Source organism: Notolepis coatsorum (genome assembly GCF_963971535.1).
Source record: "Notolepis coatsorum genome assembly, chromosome: 5".
Taxonomy (NCBI): domain Eukaryota; kingdom Metazoa; phylum Chordata; class Actinopteri; order Aulopiformes; family Paralepididae; genus Notolepis; species Notolepis coatsorum.
The window spans coordinates 93,395,010-93,419,753 of NC_140169.1; the positions used below are offsets into that span (position 1 = coordinate 93,395,010).

Below are 24,744 nucleotides of genomic sequence, written 5' to 3' on the forward strand. Positions count from 1 at the left end.
CACTTTCGGCAGTCTAGACAGGTTCGCTGGAAGCGTCGCACCGCCTCTCTTCCTTGAAGTATCCAGTAACGACGTCTGATTTCCGCGAAGACTCTCTCTGCTCCTGCGTGGTGTACATCCTCGTCGTATTTCTTTATAATCAGCTCTGTGACCTTGTGTCGGCTGTTCAATACGATCGGGTACTTAATGTCATCCGGTAAATTGGGGGCTCTCCGCAGGCGACCACCCACTCTGATGAGGGTATGTGTGTCACTCTCGGGGGCCAGATGAATCAATCTGCTATCTGATGGGATGGGCTTTCCTCCCTGTAGACAGTCTAGTTCATCGGGGAACGAGTCTCTCTGGGCTCGTTGCAGTAGAAGCAGTTCTGCTTCCTCGTAGTCAGCTGCTGACATCAGCGGGGGACTTAATCTCTGGGTGGTGCCGCAGGAATGTCCGTTGCTGCGCACTCTCTATGGTAATGCAATCGTCTATGTTGGGGTCTGCGGAGACAACAGTGCTCAATCCACAGAACATGGGTTTCTTATTCTCAGCCTCCTCGTCACTTGCTTCCCTCAGGGTGGGCGTGGGCCAATCTCCTTCCGGGAGCTTGAGGAATGCTGGTCCGTCACTGTAGATGTTATGACGGGTTAAGTCATCTAGGGACATTCCCCGGGTGATGACGTCAGCTGGGTTGTGTTTTGTATCAACATAGCGCCAGTTTGCTTCTCCGGTTAACTCTCCGGTTAACTCTTGAATCTCAGTGACTCTGACTCCCACGAAGACTTTGTATTTGCATGAATCCGATTTGATCCAGGCGAGTACTGTCGTGGAATCTGACCACAGGATTGTTCTATGCACCGGAATGGTGAGCTCACGTTGGATGAGCGTGGCTAGATGCGCTCCTGCGAGGGCTGCGCAGAGCTCTAGACGTGGGATAGACTGTTGCTTGCGTGGGGCTATTCTCGAGCGGGCGAGGATGAATGCCGTGTAGATCTCTCCCCCCTCTTCTTGGGCCCGCAAGTAGGCTACTGATCCGTAGGCGACCTCGGAGGCGTCACTGAAGACGTGTAGATCCATTTTACATGTCTCTGGCCTCACCGTGGGTGGGAAGTAGCTTCGGCGTATATTAACGCCTGGGAGTGAGTGGAGTTCCATCTCCCACTCTCTCCAGGTGGATGCAAGGTGTGCGGGAATGGGGTCGTCCCAGCCCTGGTCCTTGTCCCACAATGCTCGTACAATCATCTTTGCCCTGGTGGTGTACGGTAGTATACATCCTAACGGGTCATATTGTCGGGCGAGTGTTCTGTACACACTCCGTCTGGTGGTCGGTATTGCCGTCGACCTTCCCTGCTCCGTGGTCAGGGGTTTGTGTCTATAGTGGAGCGAATCTGTTTTGAAGCGCCACACTAGTCCTAGTGTCATCTCTTGGGCTTCTCCTGGGATTGTGGCCATCCAGGTCTCGCTGCTCGCTGCCTTGTCCTCGGAGGAGAGGCTGCGCAGTACGTGCGGATCGCTGCTGGCCCACTGCCTGAGATCAAAGCCGCCTTTGATCAGAGAGGCGCGGAGTTTATGTAGGAGAGCCTCGGCTTCTTCCTGGGTCGAAACGCTTTGTAGACAGTTATCTACGTAGAAGCTGTTCTTCACACTGTGTCGGACCTCTTCGTCCGCTGCTGGGTCCTCTGCGACATGTCTCTGTAGTGCAAATGTAGCACAGCATGGGCTGCATGTAGTTCCGAAAGGGAGGACTTCCCATTGGTAGATGGCTGGGTGCTCATCTCCTGGCCTCTCTCTCCATAGGAACCGCAACAGGGGCTTGTCCTCCTCTACTAATCTCACCTGCAGGAACATCCCTTTGATATCCCCGCTGATAGCCACCTTGTCCTGGCGGAAGCGGAGTAGTACGCCTAGTAGGGAGGGGCCGAGTGTAGGACCGGGCAATAGCTCTTTATTCAGATTTTGGGATCCGATCTGGTAGCTGCAGTTAAACACGATGCGGTCTTTGCCGTTGTGATGAACCTTGTGGTGGGGCACGTACCACGATTCAGTCGTCTGGTCGGCCTCTTTACTGTCAATCTTTGTGACGTGTCCCGCTGTGATGAGCTTCTCAATCTCAGCGCGGTATACACTTTCTTGGGCGGGGTCCTTGGCTAAGCGCCGCTCTGTGTTTAGTAGGTACCGCTCTGTGGCGTCTTTCTTTGCGTGAAAGGTAGGCATCCCTTCCCGCCGCAGGAGTGGCGTGGCGTATCTCAACACGCCGCTGACTGGGACTCTCTTTGTTCCCGTCTCGAGGAGGTTAATGGCGTAGATGTCGTCTTTAGAGCGAATGTCTTTCTTTTCGTTCTTAAAGGGCATTTGTTCTAAGGTCCATAGCCTCTCTACATGCTGCAGGAGTGCGGTGTCTCCCTCTGTGACTCGGGAGTGGAGACAGCTAGTGGCTGTGGTTCGGTTGAGAGATTTGGCGAGTGGGCCTTGGAGAGTCCATCCTAGGCGGGTCTCGACTGCTGCAGGACAGCCTCTGGGTCCGGTATGAACCCGGTCTATCGGGACAATGAGGTCTGCATGGTCGGAGCCTATCAACAGTGTCGGGGTAGCACCGCCTATGAGTGGGATCGGTAGCTTGCGTAGATGTACATATTTCTCCATCAGCTTGGCTACGGGGTATGTGTACCGCGAGAGTCCTATTTCTTGGCTGGTGAAAGCGTCTGTAATCCTGTACCGTCGCTCGGGCTGGCCGCTTGCTGCGATAGAGAATGAGACATTCTCGCCCTTTATCGTTTTCAAATCTCTTCTTATTGTCCGAATTGTCATTTGGTTTTCGCTCCCCCGCAGCCCTAGCTGGGCCGCAGCGGACGCGAGCAGAAGGGTCTTCTCTGACCCGTCATCAAGGACGGCGTAAGTGTCCATGACTTTATTCTGGTAGCTCAATGTCACACGGACTACCTTTAAGAGCACTCTGGCTCCGCTGCTGCTGGCGGGGTCGATGTACATGACGCTTGCTTTGCTGCTTGATGGTGCGGGTGGAGGCCGCCGTCTGTTACTGTCGTGGAGTATGTCCAGATGGGCTCCATCGCACCGACTGCACTTTTTCTTTAAGCGGCATTCGGCTGCCATGTGTGATCGCGCACAGCGAAAACAGCGTCTGTTGGACTTTATCCATTGACTCGCTTCCTCCGCATTCATCTTGGGGAATGAGTCACATTGTGACAGCCAGTGTTCTTTCTCACAGTAGGGGCACACTATCTTCCACTTCTCCTTTCTTGAGGGGGTACTGTGGCTCCTACTGCTTGGCACTGACTCCGATTGGTGCATGACAGTCACCGATCTTCTTCCATCATTTAGTCTCCTGGTTCCTTCTCTGGAGCCAGGGGTGCTCCGTCCGAATGTATCTAGCCGTAAGCTGCTGACTTCTCTCGCCAGGAAGTCGGCTAGATCGAGGAGGTTCGGTTCGGGGCCATTAGGGTCTCGGTGGTCTCTCTGCCACCTAAAGCGCTCCTGTCGGGCGGGCGGTAGCTTCTCCAAGATCCTCTCTACATTTGAGTTGGCGTATAGTTCATGCCTACCCTTTTCCCTCTGCGCTCCCAGCATCCCTACTAGGGACTGCACTCTGATGGACAGGTCGTCCAGTGCTCGATTGTCTGTTGCTGGGGGTAGGCGGTCGATGTGCCTGATCTCCTGGATCACGTAATCCCATATACGTCCATATCTCTGGTCCAACGCTACCAGCGCTGCGGTGTATGGGGTCGTGGAAGTGGCGTAGGCGAGCGCTATGTTGTGCGCGCGGGGTACCTTTAAATGCTTCAGTAGTATCGCGTATTTATGGCGTTCATCAATGACATCCACCAACATTGTCTCCAGACACATGCGGAGCGCCGTATACTGGGCCCGGTTCTCCTGGGTGAAGTCTGGTACCATAGGTGTGCCAATGTATGACGCGGATTGTTGATACATCGGCGAGCGTTGGGGGAGAGGCCTCCTAGGCGAGTCTCCTCCTGCTCCTTGGCGTGGGCTGGTACCGGCTGTGTACCATGGCCCGCTGGTCCAGGTGCTGTTCCTCGGTGCGGGTCGTGCGTCGTGCTCACCCGTGAATAGCGTCGGGGGTCTGTAGCGCAGCTCCGCGGGGGTATAGCCTGGGCTGTACTGGACCTCCTGGTCCGGTAGAGTACTGTGCTGTCGTCGGGCGTGGTTCTCCTCCTCTTCCTCTTCGTCTTCCGTTAGGTCATCCAGGGCTTGTAGTCTCTGATTTAGCCTCTCCGCAGTGTATGCTGCTCCTTCCCGGTTGCTGGGTCTCGCTTGGACCGGTTGGGGAAGGGGGTCTGCGGGGGGTATAGACCTCGTCTGTTGGTCAAGTTCAGGGTCGCTTACTCGGCTAGGGGATGCCGCCCTGGAGTGATGTCTAGACGAGTTCCTGGAGCCTCTGGTGGAGGGAGGGGGTGTTGTCCTTCTGATCAGCTGTTCTATTAGTTGCGCTTGTGCTCTGTCGCGCTCGGCTTCGCGCTTGGTGAGATCCGATTCTCTCTGGGCACCGGTGGCGGCGCGCTGGGCGTCGGCCCGGTCTCTTGCCATATTCTCTTCCATCTGAATGCGTCTTATTTCCAGGCGTATGTGCTCTTCTTCGCTCCGTTGCTGTATCTGCAATCGATCGCGTTCACCCTGGAGTCTATCGCGTTCAGTAGAGGCTTTCAGGCTGACGAGGAATGCCTGCTGTAGTGTCCTCTCTGCCTCGCTGGGAGAAGACGGTTGTATAGGGGAGCCGTCCCTTGGGGTACTCCGTGCGGAGTCTTGGAGCTCTATCTCCACGGTGCTCTCCTCATCTTCTTCCGTGCCGAGTTCTCTCTCGGTAGTGTTGTCTTCCTCCCGGGACTCGTCGGGGACTACTTCTTCGGTATTGGCGGGGTGTAAAGTCATGTCTGGTTCCCCCTGGTCCCCACCGTGAGCTGGGTCAGTTACATTAGAACCCATAGGGGCCTCTATGGTCGGGGTAGCCTGGTCGTTAGGGTTAGACATAATTTTACTTTCTAGTTTTACCGTGTTTACTGTTGGTAGAAGACTAGGTTGTTGACTGACAGCGTAAGCCTCTAGGTACTGAGGGAGCTGTCGTTTGCGCCGCGGGCGTTGTTGGTTAGGAGGATCGTTTCGTGGAGTGTTCATCATAGGCCATTTTAATATTAATAACACTATATTAATATTACACTGATTACCATCCGGCTCGAAGGACCAATTGTAACTGAGGGGTACAATTCCCTGACTGTATTGTTAGATATGATACTTACTACCACTACCTCTTGTACTTTAGACTCTGGCCACCCAGTACTAGGTATAAATAATTATGATAAACACTCCCACCTGATGAAACGGATCCAACACAAATGTACCAAGTCGAAAGTCTGCGTTTAATAATAATACATAGCAAAAGGTATGTACAACGATCACTTAATTACATTTATGATTTGAAATAGTATGCACTTTTATGGCAAATGAGTATTCGTAGGTAGATCAATATCGAATGTCCAATCTCTGATTGCGCAGGAAGCAAATATACAACCTGGAATATTTAGGGAACAATAGCAATGATACTTGAATGATTATATAGCTGGATACACTAGGGGAAGGTTCCGACTGCTTGTAGGACAGCTGGAGGGGGGGGGTAGAGTCTGGCTGTATCCCGTCTGGCCGAGGGTATCCTGGGAGAGCCCACAGTCGTGCGACCCGGTGCCCAGCGATCCTCGATCCACAGATGAAAGCAGTTGGACTCTCTGTGGCCGGCGTCCTCCGGTCCACGATGGAGAGACGTGAGGCGACCTCGTCGTGTAGAGCGTCTTCTCACCTGTCGTCCTCTCCGGGGGGGGTATTTCCAACACACCGCAGTGTTGGCCTTTATCCATAGAATAATCAAAGTACTCAAAGCATAATCCAAGCCGGGGAAGGCTAGCCGTCGTCGGTAGAATAATCCAATATACAGGTCCACTCGCTCTTTGGCCTGGAGCTCCTCGGGTGCAGCTTCACGTGGGGTCAACCACCCTGGATAAGCGTCCAGCTGATGCCCGAAACGATGGGGGTGCTGATTACTATAGAACTCTTACCGCACGAGGCACTACATATGAATAGACTATTATTAGCTTAATAGAATACGTCCAACTCGACGATATAGTGCCAAATATGACTATTCAAATATTAATATACACGATGTCTCAATGCCGATACTGGGCCGAATTGGCCTTACTGCCCACACGTGGTTCGCGGGGAGGCTTTTGCGTCTGTCACTCTGTTGGAGGGTAAGGAACTGGACTAAAAGAAAGCTCTACTTTAATAGCGCAGTATATATACGCACTATGAACAAATAGTACCATTAGTGGTGCGGTAGACATATTCCTACGCGGAACTAGGACTTGTCCATACATGTTGAGCGGTACGATTGAACCTGGTCTGAGGGGTATGGCGACCTGGCACCAAGGTCTCGTCCAATGGTAGAATGGAGACTATTATGGGATGTTCAGTAGACTAGAAGGGATATTCAATGCATATTGTACAAGGAATATACAAGGGATATCAGGGGATATACAAATACAATTAAATATATATATATAAATAAATATATATATTCGGTTTAATCTGATCCTTCAGAACAGTACCTGTTAAGTCGTAATCGTATAGAGTAAGTACAAAGAATACAAAATGCAGTAGTCATTAAAAAAATCCTTCCCCTCCCTCCCTCCACAAAGATAGAAGCATTTAAACAATACAAAACATATATACTGAAGATTCATCTTTCCAGACATTGATCCCAGATGCTATTGGTGTAATCAAGAGCCAAGAGCCACTATCATATACATGGTTCCCACTCATCCTAAAATGAGCAACTATCCTGGGCAAGAAATCTGTCTGTTTTTTGTATTTTACCCCCTCACTCAGATCGTCTATCGTACGGGTGCTGGAAATCCTTGAAAAAGCTTGTATTTCAATGTGCTGTTTTCAAGGTTTTAAATGTGCTTGAATTGTGTATAAAGTGCTGGAAAGTTATTGAAATTGTAATTGCACTTTATACTTTAATAATAAATCGCTATCTAACTGAATAGTTTGTTTTTTAGACAAAGAAATAAAATAAGTCTGAGCGACTCCAGCAAGCCTATTTTGCGTTCGCGTTTCACGCTAAATGAAATGTGGCTGGGCTCGACCCGTATTTTTTTTTTTTTTTTTTTTTTTTTTTTATAAATATACCTGTGCCGTCTGAGAACAGCGCACGCGTGTGTGTGTGTGTGTGTGGCCAACATGCCGGGAGGCTGTCGTCTCCAAGCTCTGGCTTGGAGATATAAAATATAAGTCATGGTTAAAAAGAGGAGAAAATCCCAGAGTAGCCGTGTGCAACATGCAGAAAGGACTTGCAGATCTTTACCATCTTTCGAGCCACATGAAAGGTGAGCCAATGAGCATGGATGTTATTAACGTGTCTCGGCCTGGCTCGCCGAGTTTGAGACTACAAGACTCCACACCTGTCTCCGTAAAATCGTAAATGTTCGTTATAAAAATACCACGTCAATAATCGAAATAGTCAAGTAACAGGCAGAATACACTATTGGAATTACAAACTCGAGCAATGGGCTAACGTTAGCTGCTAACCAAGTTATCCATGAGGACTATGTTTATGTTATGCTAACTAGCGTTAGCTGCTAACCCTGGAACATGCTCAAAGCGGACTCCACAACACTAGTTCCATTCTTGAGGAAAGGGGGTGGGTTATATTAACAACGCTTGACAACAGAAGTTTAAACATAACTCCATATTTATTGGTTATTCGTTTCTTTATATCATCCAGTTTGCATCTCCGTGTGTTAAACTCTTCCTGTTTACATTAGAGTGTGACATCATCACCTATGGCAGCTTAGACGATCAAAACGCAAACCTAGAACAAAACCCGAGGGGGTGGGGGGCCTCGTGCGCTCTCGCCCTCTCTCTCTCTCTCTTTCTCTCTCGCTCTCTCTCTCTCGCTCTCTCTCTACATTCAATGATTTAGCCAAACGTTACAGTATAAATTACTAACTGGATAGTTGATGATATAAACATTTAATTTCATTATCTGAAATATTCTAAAATCATTAAGTCTGCTATAAGCCATTATCCATTTGTGTGTGATTATTATTTTCTCACAGTAGTGTGTATATATATATATATATATGTGTTTGGCTAAAGTGGATAGAAAACACAGTACTGTGCAAAAGTCTTAGGCACCCAAGAGTTTTTATATAAATGGTCTTAGATGTAAATACATTTTTTTATTAGTGTCAGTAGACTACTCTTAGTACATTTTCATTAAATAATTTTTTAAAGCATCTTCATGGTTTAATAATGCAAACATATGTTGCAGGGACTTATTATAATCATAATAGGCTTGACTGTATGCATCAAAGGGTTAAATCAAGCATTTTTAAGTGCTTTGGAGGAAATGTCAAAATATCGCGATATATATCGTGATATGGCCAAAAAATATCGCGATATCATTTAGAGGCCATATCGCCCAGCCCTACATCAGGGTCCCCCATGTTCAAGTCAAGTCAAGTCAAGTCAAGAGTTTTAATTGTCACGGCATACAGGTATACAATGAAATGCGGGTGGTCTTGCCCGCAACGATGTGCAATACAGTGGTACATATAATAGAATCAAAAGAAGAAACAACATTGTGCAGTAACAGGTAACAGGTAACATGGAGTGACATCTCGGTATCTGTACATAGTTATTTACAGCGCATGTGTGACATGCTAGTTAGCTTTGGTAGTGCAATACACTGTTCCTGTTATTCTAATTTAAAGTGTCCTTTCCTTTGGCCATAAGTGTGCGTGTGTGCGACATGAGTGTGTGCCCGCTCATGTTAAAGTGTTAAGTGGCTGCTCGTGTGTGAGCGTTGTAAGATTCTGATCAAACTGGCCAGTATCACGTCTTCGTCTGTTTGGCTCTCCATCCAATTCCTCTGCGTTGTGTACTTTTAATGGTCCTGACGTCTCCGATACTGGTAGATAAGATCCTTATCTCCCCCCCGTTAGTGCAATCCGTAAACCATAATACTTCCCCACCTCCGTAAGAATTCGACACTTCGACAACGTGAAATACCTTACAAGGAAAAGCATGGTTTTATTTCTCTAAACAGAAACCTCAGCTCAGATGTTAACAGATTGTATTGTCCTTGAAGAGTATATTTCTAATGATCTTTCGGTGTGTTCATATTATCGTCCTTTTGCTGTTCAGTCCAATAGTGTTCAGGCCTGTTCGTTAGCCTAAAACCATCCTCGTGGTAGCCGAAGCTACTGGTGATGTGCCATTCTCCCCCCCCCCCCCCCCCCTCTCTCTCGTCGAGAGGAGAGAGTCTCTTCTGGTTTCTTCCCTCTTAGTCTCAGTCAGATTTTAGTCTGCTCAACACCCGGAAACACCGTTCGACTTATAGATGTTCGTCGTCGCAACGACGGCCCCGCCTTCTGGTTGTCATGCGACGTGTTGTCATGACAACTGCATAACCTTTAACACTAATAAACTCACGTTTCATTAAGATGAACCTCTCTCCCTCCTGTCCTGGGAGACAGTACACTCTAATCTCAGATGTTCTTCTAAGGAATTCATAACAAAACCCTCGCTGACGCGGCCTGTGCCTGTGAAACCACTGGTTCCACCACCGTTCTATCACCGTCTCCTGCTTCCATGCACATTTCGATCTACCATTTTAGCTGTGGTCATCTCTCCCCAATCTATACATCACATACATTGAAAAAGCACCGTTTTCTCTCAATCCCCCCTTGATTCTTATCACCCCTCAGAATCATAAGACTACTTGGTTTTTCAATTAATTATACACAAAAATAGACTCATAACAATTAGGGCCCCGCCGTCTGCTGTTTTTCCTCGTTTTCCATTACCCGCATCACACCCAAACCAGAAAGGATAAACAACGGCCATGGAGGAGAGAGAGAGAGAGAGACAGAGAAAAACACAGATTGCAACTTTCCAAACGACACACCTAAACCCTTCGGCCCCCCTATTCGGTACCCCACGTCCAAATCAGAGCGCTCCCTTCCCTCTCTTACAGTACACCTCCCATCTCGGGCCGGTCCCATCTTCTAGGGCAAGGGCCCCTTTCAGTGACGGCTCCTTTCCTGAGCTGGTCCCCCTCCCAGGGCGCGGTCCCCTAGGCAAAAATGTCTCCCCTGGTCTGCTACTGCTCAGTGTCTCTGGCTGTCCTCTCCACATCTGCTCCTCCACCGCCGCCGTCTCCTCCCTCGTCGTGGATCATCTGTGGACCAGGCTGCGGTGCCTGGCCCCTGCGGCTTCCTCCTCCTCCAGTCTGTCCTCCTGGTCATCTCCATCGCTGTCGGTGTCATTCCCCCCTTGAAAGCAGAAACACAACACCGGCAGTCTTTCTGTACACTCGACCCTGTGTTTTCTATTAGTCTACCGTGGCTTTGGGCCTGCAGCTCGTTCTCTATATATTTTTTTTCCCTCTGCAAGCCCCTGCCATGGCCACGCCCTTTCAGACTGTTGGACGGTGTGAGTGTCCTACAGCCCATGGCGCTATTTGTTCTCTATTAGTCCCCCACCTTCTCAACACCCATATCTAATCCTACAGGGCTGTTCCCTGTTTTGTTGTCTTCCGGCGTGACACCAGCAGCTAAACGATACCCACTCGGCGCTCTACGTTTGTCCCACGGGTGACCCCCAGCGCGCGCCAGTTCTTTCTGGTGACGTGTCCCCTCAAGACTCTGCCTATTTATTAGGTGTGAGAAGGCCCCACTGGAATTCAAACTTTATTCCATAATTAACCCATTCAAATAACTGCACCTCCTCTGTCTGTGCAATTCTTATTTAATCCATTGTATGCTTAAACTCTATATCTAATATTATTATTATAATAATAATCCACTCTCTGTGCTAAATATTAGATTCACTATTGAATCACTCCCCCACTCCGCCGCTAGATGGTAGTACAGGCCTATATCTAAATATTCCCCTATGGGTAATGAAAACTCCCCAGCACTACCCCCCCCTCCACCACTAGGTGGCGACCTACTCCTCCTCTATGGTGGTTTAGTTGACGTGTCATTTCCTGATTCTAAACCCCTCGTGGCTCTGCGGCCATTTTGACTCGGTGCAAATGGCTACTCTCTCAACAAACGGCCGCTGCCCTTCCTTCCAAGGCCTGAAAACACCGCTGTTTTTCCTCTCTTTCCTATCCATTATCAGGGGACGCTTTCTCAGACTAATACTCTTGCCTGATCGGACATAATACACACTGGTACAATCTCCTTTCGACTTTCCTTCTGTTATGAAAACAGTCCCGCCATAACAATTTTTCGATCTGATTCAAGCGCCCCCCCCCCCCCCCCTTTCCTCATCTCGCATTTACCCTCCTTAAACCAAAACTGTGCAGCCTGCCTCGTTTGCTTTTCATTCTCTGTAGATAACACCCTCGATTTTCACCATGGCTCTCTGCTCATATTATTACAGCTGGCATTCTCTCTGTCGAACTAGAAATGTTTACGTTTACGGATTCACTATCTGTTCGTTTTAATTTGGCTTAAAATCAAAACAACCGTGTGCACAGTGAACTCACATTTTTTATCGGAGCGCTGTTTCCCCTACAGCGCTGGTTCGCCTCCTGACCGCTCGACTCGCCGCTCTCTCCCAGGGCTGACCGGCCTTGCTTCGATCATGATTCTCCCACACATTGATGACTGTTGTCCACTGTCGCCCCATTATTGAAAAAGTCTTTATCTGTTTTCTTATCTCTTGCAAATCCGGCTGTCATCAACAACCAACTGTTCCCGTTGTTTTAATCTCTTGCAAATCCGGGTCACGGCACCAACTGTAAGATTCTGATCAAACTGGCCAGTATCACGTCTTCGTCTGTTTGGCTCTCCATCCAATTCCTCTGCGTTGTGTACTTTTAATGGTCCTGACGTCTCCGATACTGGTAGATAAGATCCTTATCTCCCCCCCGTTAGTGCAATCCGTAAACCATAATACTTCCCCACCTCCGTAAGAATTCGACACTTCGACAACGTGAAATACCTTACAAGGAAAAGCATGGTTTTATTTCTCTAAACAGAAACCTCAGCTCAGATGTTAACAGATTGTATTGTCCTTGAAGAGTATATTTCTAATGATCTTTCGGTGTGTTCATATTATCGTCCTTTTGCTGTTCAGTCCAATAGTGTTCAGGCCTGTTCGTTAGCCTAAAACCATCCTCGTGGTAGCCGAAGCTACTGGTGATGTGCCATTCTCCCCCCCCCCCCCCCCTCTCTCTCGTCGAGAGGAGAGAGTCTCTTCTGGTTTCTTCCCTCTTAGTCTCAGTCAGATTTTAGTCTGCTCAACACCCGGAAACACCGTTCGACTTATAGATGTTCGTCGTCGCAACGACGGCCCCGCCTTCTGGTTGTCATGCGACGTGTTGTCATGACAACTGCATAACCTTTAACACTAATAAACTCACGTTTCATTAAGATGAACCTCTCTCCCTCCTGTCCTGGGAGACAGTACACTCTAATCTCAGATGTTCTTCTAAGGAATTCATAACAAAACCCTCGCTGACGCGGCCTGTGCCTGTGAAACCACTGGTTCCACCACCGTTCTATCACCGTCTCCTGCTTCCATGCACATTTCGATCTACCATTTTAGCTGTGGTCATCTCTCCCCAATCTATACATCACATACATTGAAAAAGCACCGTTTTCTCTCAGCGTGCACAGTGTGCGTGTCGTGTGTGTGTTCATGTGTGCTTGTGTGTGGACAGTTCAATGTTCTGAGCACTCAATATACATTGTTCATGGCTCTGATGGCCTGGGGGAAGAAGCTGAGCCTAAGCCGCTCTGTCCTAGTAGCTGGGATTTGCAGGCGTCTGCCTGACCTCAGCAGCTGAAACAGGCTGTTATTGGGGTGGTGAGGGTCTTTCATTATCCTGCAGGCTCTGGATTTGCACCTCTTGTTGTATAGAACCTGCAGGGGGGGTAGTGCAATACCCGTGGTACGCTCGGCTGAGCGCACCACTTTCTGTAGGGCCTTCTTGTCCTGTGCCGTGCTGTTTCCATACCAGGCAGTGATGTTTCCGGTCAGGATGCTCTCTACAGCTCCTGAGTAGAAGGACTGGAGTATCTTCCCCGATACTCTGAACTTCCTTAACTGTCTCAGGTGGTAGAGACGCTGTTTCGCCTTCTTTACTACTGTGCCTATGTGTGTTGACCATGTCAGGTCCTCTGAGATGTGGACCCCCAGGTACTTGAAGCTGCTCACCCTGTCCACGGTAGCCCCGTTTATCATCAGTGGTGTGTGTGTCTCCTGCTGTCCTCTCCTATAATCCACGATCAGTTCCTTGGTTTTGCCAATGTTCAGGAGCAGGCTGTTGTCCTGGCACCAGCGTTCCAGTACCTCAACCTCCTCCCGGTAGGCCTTCTCGTCGTTGTCCAAGATCAGCCCCACCACCACCGTGTCATCTGCGAACTTCACTATGGAGTTGGAGCTGAACTTGGCCACACAGTCGTGTGTGTAGAGTGAGTACAGCAGGGGGCTCAGAACACAGCCCTGGGGGGACCCGATGCTCAGGGTGATGGTGTTGGAGGTCTGACCCCCCACCCTGACCGCCTGGGGTCTTTCGCTCAGAAAGTCCAGTACCCAGGCGCTCAGGGCGGAGCTCAGACCTAGCTCGATCAGCTTGTCCACCAGTCTGGTGGGTACTATGGTGTTGAACGCTGAGCTGTAGTCAATGAACAACAGTCTCACATAGCCCCCCTTCTGACGGTCAAGGTGCGAGAGGGTGCTGTGCAGTACCTGGGAGACCGCGTCGTCGGTGGACCTGTTTGTCCTGTATGCAAATTGCATAGGGTCCATATCACTGGGGAGGGAGGCACAAATGTGGTCCTTGACCAGCCTCTCGAAACATTTCATGACCACAGAGGTGAGTGCCACCGGTCTGTAGTCATTTGGACATGCTGGGGAGGGTTTCTTCGGCACAGGGATGATGGTAGACCTCTTGAAGCAGGCAGGGACCACTGACTCCGCCAGTGATTGATTAAATATGGCGGTGAACACAGGGGCCAGCTGGTTGGCACAGGTCTTGAGTATACGTCCTGTTATGCCATCTGGGCCAGCAGCCTTCCTGGTGTTCACCTGCATAAATGCTCTTCTCACACTGTGTTCCGACAACGAGAGAGCGTCCCCCCCCCCTCGCGGTTGCCCCCCCCCCTCCACAACAGCCGGCGCGCCAGTGACATCACTAGCCGGAGAGCCAGCAGCGCCACTGTCTACACCAAACCGAGCGTAGAAGGTGTTGAGCTTGTCCGCGAGGGAGGCGTCGTCGCTCCCCATTGAGGGGGCGCTGACTTTATAGTCAGTTATTGTCTTCAGTCCCTGCCATAATCCTCTTGTGTCGTTTTGTGCCATTTGTGTCTCCAGTTTGTCAGCATATGTCCTCTTAGCAAGTTTGACAGCTTTGCGTAGAGTATAGACTGAAGCCTTATACTCCTCCATGTTTCCTGACTCTCTACCCAGGTTGTAGGCGGTGGTACGAGAGTTCAGAGCTGCTCTAATAGTGCTATCCACCCACGGTTTCTGGTTTGGGAAAATCCGCACCGTTTTCCTGAGGACAATACCATCAGCTATTGTTGTTATGTAGCACACCACTATGTCTGCTAGTTCACTGACGTCACTGGCGCTTCCTATGAACATATCCCAATCCGTGTCTGCAAGCACGTCCTTGAGCGTGGCCTCTGATTCGTCGGTCCACTTCTTTGTCTCACGTGACACGACGGCGTCACGTGATCTCTGTTGATATGCCGGAAATAGCAAGATGGAGTCATGATCGCTCGAGCTTGTGGACCCCGTTAATGGCGGAGCGGCTACTGCCTTGTAACCCGCTTTGAACGGGGAATAGCAGTGGTCGAGTGTGTTCTTCCCTCTGGTGGAGCAAGTGATGTGCTGAAAAAAGGACGGCATCACTTTCTTCAGGTTGGCCTGGTTGAAATCGCCGGCCACTACCATCGCTGCGTCTGGGTGTTTGATCTGGTGTCTGTTGAGATGATCGTGTAATTCGCCCAGCGCTTTGCCCGTATTCGCGTGTGGGGGAATATACACGGCAGTCATGACGACTGCTGTGAACTCCCTCGGGAGGTGAAACGGACGACATAGGATAGAAAGATGTTCCAAGTCCGGCGAACACGAGTTTGAGAGGACCTGCACCCCCTCGGGATTAACCCAGGAATTGTTCGTGATGAGGCAGACTCCGCCGCCGATGGTCTTTCCTGAGCCAGCGTTGCGATCTGCACGTAAGACTGTGAAGGCATCCGAGGGAGAGACGCTTTTGTCTGGGGTCGTCGACGTGAGCCATGTCTCTGTGAGACATATAATGTTGATGTCTCTCATCTCCCGTTGGAACCGGACCCTCGCTCTCAGATCATCCATCCTACCCTCCAACGAACGGGCATTCGCCAGAAAGATGGATGGAATTGCTGGGCGGTAAGCAGCTCTTTTTAGTCTCAATCTGATACCTCCTCGTCTCCCTCTGTGTCTTCTCCTGCCGTCGCCTTTGTTCTTTTCTTTGCCGCCATTCTCCCGTCTGATTTCTGCTGGCCATTCTAGGTCAAAAGTGTCTCCAAACTCCTCTTTGAGCCCGGGGTTCAGGTCCATAAGTGTCTGACGGTCGTATGACGTACCCGCCAGTGTTGCTTTAAATAAAAAAGTAGCAAAAACAAACATAATAGCTAAAAGTGAGTACATCGTTGCGGAGCTAAAACCAGAGGCGTCTGACCAGGGTCGCGTCCTCTCTAACAATCATCATGACATTTATAACATACATGACATACAGATATACAGTACGTTACTGCATAACACATCGGCTCAGCCAGGTTATATTTGATGCCAAGTCTACATCATTCTGGTTGTTTATAGCACAATAACATCTGATTTAATGTGATGGAAGAAGTGAAATAATCATTTTGAGTAAATATTTAAGATGCTGGAAAATCTTGAAAATGCACCTTGAAAATGCTTGAAAAGTGCTTGCATTTTGCCTGGGAAAAGGTGTACAAACCCTGGGTTCCCAAAGTAGGGGTCGCGACTCGCGACCCACAGGAGGGTCGCGAGCCGCCGGGGGGGGGGGGGGTCGCCAGATGATTTCCAAAAAAAGTCAGGCCACTGCAGGCCAGGACAGTGTTTCTAGTTGCATCAGCGCAATAATTAGATAACCTATGTGGGGAACAACCAGGAGATCACTGCAACTCACACAAGTTGGAGAACTATCTCTCTCTCTCTCTCTCTTGCTCTCTCACACACACACAAAAGGAGCCGCATGTGATTGGTGGAGGCGGGACCCTTACAAAAAACTGTTGTTGCTAATCATTGACACATGCTAGCCTGTAATAATCGCGTCTCTACATTTCGTAGCTCCATTTCTGCAGACCCCTCTCTGATTGGTTGAACTCTATTTCTGCAGACCCCTCTCTGATTGGTTGAGCGAAGCCCCTCTCTGATTGGTTGAGCTAGCTCAACTGGTTCGCCGCCTTGCTGTGGATCCTGCGGTGCGTTGGTGACAAGTTCGATTCCCTTCAATTTTTTTTTAACGTGCATTCTTTCGCCGGTTAAGTTTAGGCATGTTAAGTTTAGGGGTAAGTTTAGGCGCTGTTTCGGAGTTGGTTAGAGTTTGTCTTAGAGCATGGCAATATTCTTTCGGAGTTGGTTAAGGTTATGGTTAAGTTTAGGCATTGTTTCGGAGTTGGTTAAGGTTAGGGTTAAGGTTAGGCATTGTTTCAGAGTTGGTTAAGGTTAGAAGGGTTACGTTTAGGCGCTGTTTCGGAGTTGGTTAAGGTTAGAGTTTGTCTTAGAGCATGGCAATATTCTTTCGGAGTTGGTTAAGGTTATGGTTAAGTTTAGGCATTGTTTCGGAGTTGGTTAAGGTTAGGGTTAAGGTTAGGCATTGTTTCGGAGTTGGTTAAGGTTAGAAGGGTTAAGTTTAGGCGCTGTTTCGGAGTTGGTTAAGGTTAGAGTTTGTCGCAGAGAATGGCAATAGAATGCAGCCTATTTCCGCACTGCAGCTCTCTCGCGCTGCCGCGGTCACATGGGCGTAGTGGCCAATCAGAGAGGGGTCTGCAGAAATGGAGTTCAACCAATCAGAGAGGGGTCTGCAGAAATGAAGCTACGAAATGTAGAGACGCGTAATAATCCCCCCCAGAAAAATCTACTTTGCATTTGATATATTGCAAATATATGCCATCACACACACTGGCATTTAAAGGGTTAGAATTATAAAATTAATATGTGGTGTTATGATCAGGGCTGAAGTTTAATAAAAGATTGTATTATTTTCAATCTGACATTACAAAAACTGAATCCATCAAAATCAGTGTTGTTGCTAATCATACATATGCTAGCCTGTTTTTTAACAATAATTTGTGATGCCATCACAAACACTGGCATTGAAAGTGTACAAATAAAAAATGCCTGCACCAGAATGCAGGAAATAAAGTCTTTGTAACAAGAAATGTCCTGGTGGGGGACCCCCAGACCCCCTGCTTTAAAAGTGGCCTGATTGGGGCTATATTTTGCACTATATTTCCTGGCCTGAATGATTTCCCCAGTCCGGCCCTGGTTAAAAGCCTCCAATGCTTATTAGTGTGTGTGCGTTTGAACGTGTGCATGTTTCAACCATACATTTCCATTTATAAAAAAATAAATAAAAAATTAATATATATATATATTTTTTAAATGTTTTATACCTCCTATAATACCGTTATTTTTGGGTCGCGGCCTGAAAAGTTTGGGAACCCCTGGTCTATATAAACCTAGGTCAGGTGTGTATTTTGTTTGAAACTCGACTGTTGGGGTGCTCCAGTAGCACACCATGTACCGCGCTGCGTCGCGCAGTACCGTGCTGCGTCACGGATCGGTTGACTCCGAGTTCGATTCCCAGACCCGCCGTCATTTGCCAAAATGTCTTCCCCTGCTCTCTCTCCCGTTTCACCCTGCATCTGTCGGTCATGCTTGACCAGAAAAGTGATAAACGCTAAGAAATGAAGTAAAAAAAAAAACTCGACTGTTGGTAGTAGGGCTAGGGCTGACCTTCGAAGCTTTTTTTGGCAATCGAAGCTTCGAGAAAAAAAAAATTTATTATTATAATATTTTTTATTTTAATTTTTTTATCTTATGTTGTGGGACTTGTACAGCACTTTGGTAAACTTTGTTGTTTTTAAATGTGCTCTATAAATAAAGTGGATTGGATTAATTAATTAAGTAGCCCCTTTCGTGACTGACGCAGCCAACAAGGTTTCACTCTGCTGCGCTGCCTGGGTGCAGTGGGGGCTGCTCTCACAGCCAACGACATGACATTACATAATTATGTTGCAACCTTCGTCTATCAAGCAAACAATTATTGTAACTGAGGGGTACAATTCCCTGACTGTATTAATCAAGTACTGATATCATTGAATCACTACCGTCTATGTACTCCTGACCAATACTGTACATAAGTATTATTAGATTAGAACACTCCAACAAGAACACGGTTTTCCACACAAAATACTCGGTTAGAATATTTATTACATAAAAGGGATAGTATTACATAACTTTGGTCAATTGCGCTTATAAGGCAAATAGAATGTGCAGGTAAATCAATAATGGATATTAAGTAATTATCTAGGGATCTTCTGGGAAAGGGTGTACTACCGGTTGTAAGCCAGCAGAGGGGGCCAAAGCTCTATGCAAGTCCAGGGTTCAATGAGGCGATGTCACCCCTGGGGCAGCGGGGAGAAGCAGCCTGGTCCCAGGATGCGCGCCGTGTAGGTGAGAGCCGTGGAGTCTCTGGTACGACAGAAACGGGCTTGAGTGATGGTCTCCACGGGCACGTGGATCCCACAGCAGTGGGGTAGACGGTTTCTCTGCTTCCAGCAGCGTAGTGAAGAATGAAGAATAATAATCCTTGCCGGAGAAGTGGCACTGCGGGCGGGGTGTAAATCCCCCGTGGTGCTGCTGCTGCTCCGGTGTAAATCCTCCGGTGCGGTAATGCACGGCTGAACTTGACGTTACTATACTATTAGCACGGGCAATAAGTGCTCTATGTCGACGCACAATTACTCACTCCACGTGGTCTTTGACTCGTAATGAAGGTTTACTAATGAATAGCGAACGATACGACAAACAGACGTATTTAGGATAACACGAGACTATATTGGGGCAATGCGAGCCCTGCTGTACCGCACGTTGCGTAGTGGGTAAGGCTTTACTTGGTAACTGAACCAGACTGAACTGAAGACGAACTGAAGAGGAACTGCAAGGGGGGTTCTACATTTCTTGCGCCATATATATATGTACCGTGAACAAATAGTACCTATCTCATTTCTGTCGCCTCTCGGTCTCGTAGCCGTGGGCGAAAGCGGGCATGTTTGGGCAAGTCCTGGCGGTAGCTTTCAAGTCAGCTCGAGGGGGTAAGGCTTTACTCGGTACCTGGCGCCAGGGGATCGCTTCCAATAGGGGAACGAATATTATGGTCTGTCCTGCTAGACTAAAGGGATATTCAGTGCATATTGTACAAGGAATATACAGGGGATATCAAACGATATACAAATATTATACATGGGATCTCAGGCAATAAATATATATATTCGGTTTAATCTGACCCTTTGTAACAATTATATTATATTTAATTTATAATTGATCATTTTTAATTTATAATTGATCATTTATAATTATATCAGACAATGCACCTACAAAAGCAGATGATTACAATTAAATTAGCCAACTTGGTAACACATTAGTCATAGCAGCATAGGCATAGCCTTATTAATGTTTTGTGTGGCGTCGCCGTTGTGTACAACGATACTTACGTTTTTTTAGGTGATTTGACAAAGTTGTTGAGTTGTATAGTTGTTATATGCCATTTTCTTCTGGCATATCTGGCACTCAGCTTTTTGGGCATTGTCTTTGCATATTTTAAAGTGTAACCACACGTCTGATGACTTCTTCGTCGACATGTCTGCTGCACATGTCCTTGTTGTTTTCAACACAGACAATCTCCACGTGCTTGTTGTAGAGAGGTGGAGTCGAGGCGCCGCTTACTTTAGTTTCTTACTTCGATTATTTTTTTATGTTCGAAGCTTGTGCCATCGAACGAAGCTTCGAAGTATTTAAGATCATGTTATTGATGAATCTGTTGATTGTTTTATCGATTTGTCAATTAATTTAAATTATTAATTTACCAGAAGAAACGACAATTGATTCAATCACAAACACAATATTAATGTTACTGTTGTGCTTTGCCAAATGATAACCAATTCTATTAATTTCTTTAGTTGTAGTGATTGTATAATCAGTAGGTAAACATCATATATACACACACACGCATGGATCTAGCAGTCCCCAGGCACGCTCACTTCCGTTTTTCTTCTGATGACATCACCCCCCCAGGAGCTGCAGACCCCTACAGATAAGCGTATCTTCGTACTGGCGGCTGCCCTCCGAGCAGGCTACACCGTGGACCGCCTGTACGAGCTGACCAAGATCGACCGCTGGTTCCTTCACAAGATGAAGAACATCGCCGACCACGAGCGCCTGCTGGAGACCTACAAGCAGGTCAGGAACTAGTCACTAGTTTTACTTAAAAAGCATTGACGCAAATTCTGTGCATTGCTGTGTCATTCAATCCACATAATCACTGATAGTTCAAGACCTCTGTTACTCCATTTCATTAGCACTAAAAGTGATTCTCCTTTTTTGCATTAGTAACTTTAGAATGTTATCTTTCAAAAGAGACCAGGCTCATGTATGTGTAAGTATAAAGCTAAGCTTTGCAAAAAAAGTATGCAGTCCTCAAGTTCAAGTAAAAAAAAAATGCCACTTATCTGGTTGCCTGTTAAACAGGAGTGAGTTGCTTGGATCGAATCTCACCAGAACCCTCTCCTATTGTCTCAATAAAGATACACATTGAGGGGACTAGCCTGTATATGCTCATACAATAATAGATTGATAACTAACTGTATATTCCTAACGTGTGTCCAACCAGGAGGAGAGCACCATGCCCACCGAGGTGCTGAGGAAGGCCAAGCAGCTTGGATTCTCTGATAAACAGATAGCAATGGCTGTACAGAGGTGGGTACAAAAATACTATCCTCTTCTCTCTTCCCCTCTCCTTTCCCCTCTTCTCTTCCCCTTTCCTCCTCTCCTATTCTCTCATTCCCTCTCTTCCCCTCTCCTCTCTTCCCCTCTCTTCTCTCCCCCTCTTATCTTCCCCTCTCTTATCTTCTTTTCCCCTCTTCTCTTTCCCTCTCCTAATCTCTTCTCCTCTCTTCCTCTTCTCTTCTCCTCATTCAACCGTTGTCCCCTCCCATAGCACTGAGCTGGCAGTGAGGAAGCTGCGCCGTGATTGGTCCATCCTGCCGGTGGTGAAGCAGATTGACACAGTGGCGGCAGAATGGCCCGCCCACACTAACTACCTGTACCTGACCTATCACGGCACAGAGAGCGACCTGAGCTTTGAAGAGCAGCACGTCATGGTGATTGGCTCAGGGGTCTACCGCATCGGTAGCAGCGTGGAATTTGATTGGTGCGCCGTGGGGTGCATCATGGAACTCAGGAAGGTGAGGCTCAAATGGCCCCTCTAAAGACACACACACATACACATACACATACACATACACATACACATACACATACACATACACACACACACACACACACACACACACACAAAAAGCCCCTCCATCATATAGCTCTCCTCCTTTTCTGTTGTGGGCTCCTATCAATGTCCCTCTTTGATTCTTATCCAAATAGCATAGTTACACACATGAATCATCAACAGGTGATTTTCATTCAAGCTGCACAATAAATTATATAGTTGTCAGTCCAATTCAAACCATAGCTTTAGACTAGGGATGCCCCGATCACGTTTTTTGCCACCGATACCGATCACTGATAGTCTATGAGCCATATCGACCGATACCGATAATTTTTGGTTTTATATAAATTCGTTTTTTTAATATATAATATTTTTATATATATATATATATATATATATATATATATATATATATTATACTTGTAGTTGTATTATCTGCGAGACATCGCCACCACGCAACAAGTCAAAATGCTCGCTATCTGCCAACAGCTTGTGTGTATACTCTGCTTTGGTCAAATCACATTCAGCATTGCCATCTTCGCAGTGTTATGAAGCATGATAGCTAATTTATGCAAATTACATGTCGTCAGCTTGTGACTGCAACTTGTTCTTGTTCGCAGACGACTCAGCCCTGCTGGTCTCTGACAAGAACAAGTTACAGGTTGAGAAAACCCTCAGCTCGGAACTAGGCAAAATCTGCATATGGCTCGCTGATAACAAACTATCATTACACATGGGCAAAACAGAGTCCATTCTCTTCGGTTCAAATAACAAACTCAGCAAGACCGACGGCTTCTCAGTTACAGTGGGTGACAATATTGTCACAAGGAAAGATGAAATTACCTACCTGGGCTCCATCCTAGAGGCTAATCTTTCCTGTGACAAAATGGCATCCAATGTAATAAAAAAAGTCAACCAACGAACTCGATTCTTGTACCGGATCTCCTCTCTGGTAAACAAGAACACCCTGAAGACTCTGGCAGGAGCACTCATTCAAGGGTACTACGACTATGCTTGCACCTCATGGTACCAAAGCACCTCAAAGGCGCTAAAAACAAAATTACAAACATCTCAAAACAAACTGGTCAGACTACTGCTTGACCTTACTCCTAGAACCCACCTCACCCCTGCCCACTTTGACAACCTAGGATGGCTTAGAGTAGACGACAGAGTACAGCAACTTGCAATGGGCCTGGTCTACAAGATACACTACACGACCAAGGTACCCATGTACATGTCAAAATACTTCCCAAAGGTCAGTGAATACCATGATCACAACACCAGAGGGAGCTCCACAAATCATGTTAAACCCAGATTCGGCTCAAACAAGGGACTAAACACGTTTAGCAATTATGCCACATCAATGTGGAACGCCCTATCCAAAGCTGTAAAGGAATGTGAATCACTACCCACTTTCAAAAACACTCTCAAAGAACACCTACGGGAGACTGCAATTCGAAACTGGCCCATGTAAATGTCCTAACCCAACCCCCTCCAATGTACAGTAAATGACCAAGTATGGTTGTCAATATTCCAATGTACAGTTTTGCTTGTACAGTTGTACAGTGTTCCCCCCCCCCACCCCTCCTGCCCAACCCCCCCCCCCACCCCACCCACCGAACCACCTCCAATGTACAGCCCCATCCCCCACCCACCTCACCTACCCAACCTCCCCCAATGTACAGTTTTTACGTCAAATGTATATACTTTTTTCTGGACTCTTTTTGTATCACAAACGGTACTGTATTTGCAAATCTGGTATGTCATAAATGTATATATGTAGCCGTACTGTCTATCTGTATGTCATGTATGTCATATATGTCCTGATGAATTGAAAATGGGGGACCCTGATGTAAACGAGACTAAAGTCTTTCTCTGGTCTGCATCCCCTTAACAATTGTGTGTATTGAGCTGTACTGTATTGTACCCATTCTGCAATCTGTTAATAAAGTTTTCAATCAATCAAAACCGGTAATTAGCCAATGTTCAGCTGCAAAAACGAATAATGTCAATTATGTTACAAGACATTGGCATCAGGAGCTATCTGTAGCTACTGCTAGCCGGCTAGATGACGTTAGACAATGCTTCATGTATTAAAATAAAGTGAACTATTTAGTTTACTGGGTAATTTAGTTAAAACAGTGAGCTAACGTTAGCTACCTAGCTAACGGAGGTCTCATGCTGGCCGATCGATCGGCACAGGGCATCCCTATCATTCTTAAACTGAAATGCACATTTGTTGATATCAGGAGCTATCGGTAGCTAGCCAGTTAGATAATGCATCATGTATTAAACTAAAGTGAATAGTTGACTGTAGTTTTGTTTAAACAGTAGCTCACGAGCGATAGCTAGTTAGCCAACGCTAGCCACCACTTGCGAAAACGAATGCCAAACTGATGATATCAGACGTTGATATCAGGAGCTAGATAACATTAGACAACGCCTCATGTATTAAACAAAAGTGAATAGATGACTGGGCCATTTTGTTTAATGCTTGTTATGTTGAAAGAGGAGCTCTGAGCTGCTCATCCACTCGACTCTTGCCGTAAGAAGGGTTTGTTGACATGACATGGGTCTGGGAGGGGGAGGAGGAGGGGCAAGACGTGCTGCAGCAGCAGCTGTGTGGCTGTGAGAGAAGAGCGAGTGAGAACTCTGCAGAGAATTGGATCATGTTTTCCGTGTCATCGATCGGTTTTCACGATCGGCGAAAATAAAGCATTATCGGAATTCACCAATCTCATATTTATACTGAATATCGGCCGATACCGATCGCTGGCCGATCGATCGGGGCATCCCTACTTCAGATGCATCAAATCCTCCACTATGATTGTCATCATCACTGTCCCAGCATTCTGGCTCAGAGTTCTATGAGATTCTATGCCTTACTTCCGCGCACTGCCGGGTATGAATCTCTCGATTCCGATAGTTTAAAACATTTCACAAACAGTTCCAAAGATATTTAATGTTTTGCAAAACATGTCTAGTGTCGTGTTGGCGCAACACTCCGCTTTTTAGAGTACTGATACTTGCCAATAGAGTAATCGATATAGAGCCATTAGCTGACTTACTAAAATACTTACTAATGGAGAAATCGATGCAGAGCCATTAGCTGGCTTACAGAGTCCCTTTGTCAGTGT

The 24,744-nt window shown here is 47.2% G+C and overlaps 1 protein-coding gene across 1 annotated transcript in view; it reads left to right on the forward strand.

Annotated features, from left to right (window-relative positions):
* cad (carbamoyl-phosphate synthetase 2, aspartate transcarbamylase, and dihydroorotase) overlaps positions 1-24,744 on the forward strand; it is a 192,844-nt gene that overhangs the window by 49,033 nt on the left and 119,067 nt on the right. The window contains exons 17-19 of the mRNA XM_084315379.1: positions 20,401-20,565; positions 20,996-21,081; positions 21,323-21,569. Coding sequence (XP_084171505.1) covers positions 20,401-20,565; positions 20,996-21,081; positions 21,323-21,569 — 498 coding nt within the window. The remainder of the gene's footprint in view (positions 1-20,400; positions 20,566-20,995; positions 21,082-21,322; positions 21,570-24,744) is intronic.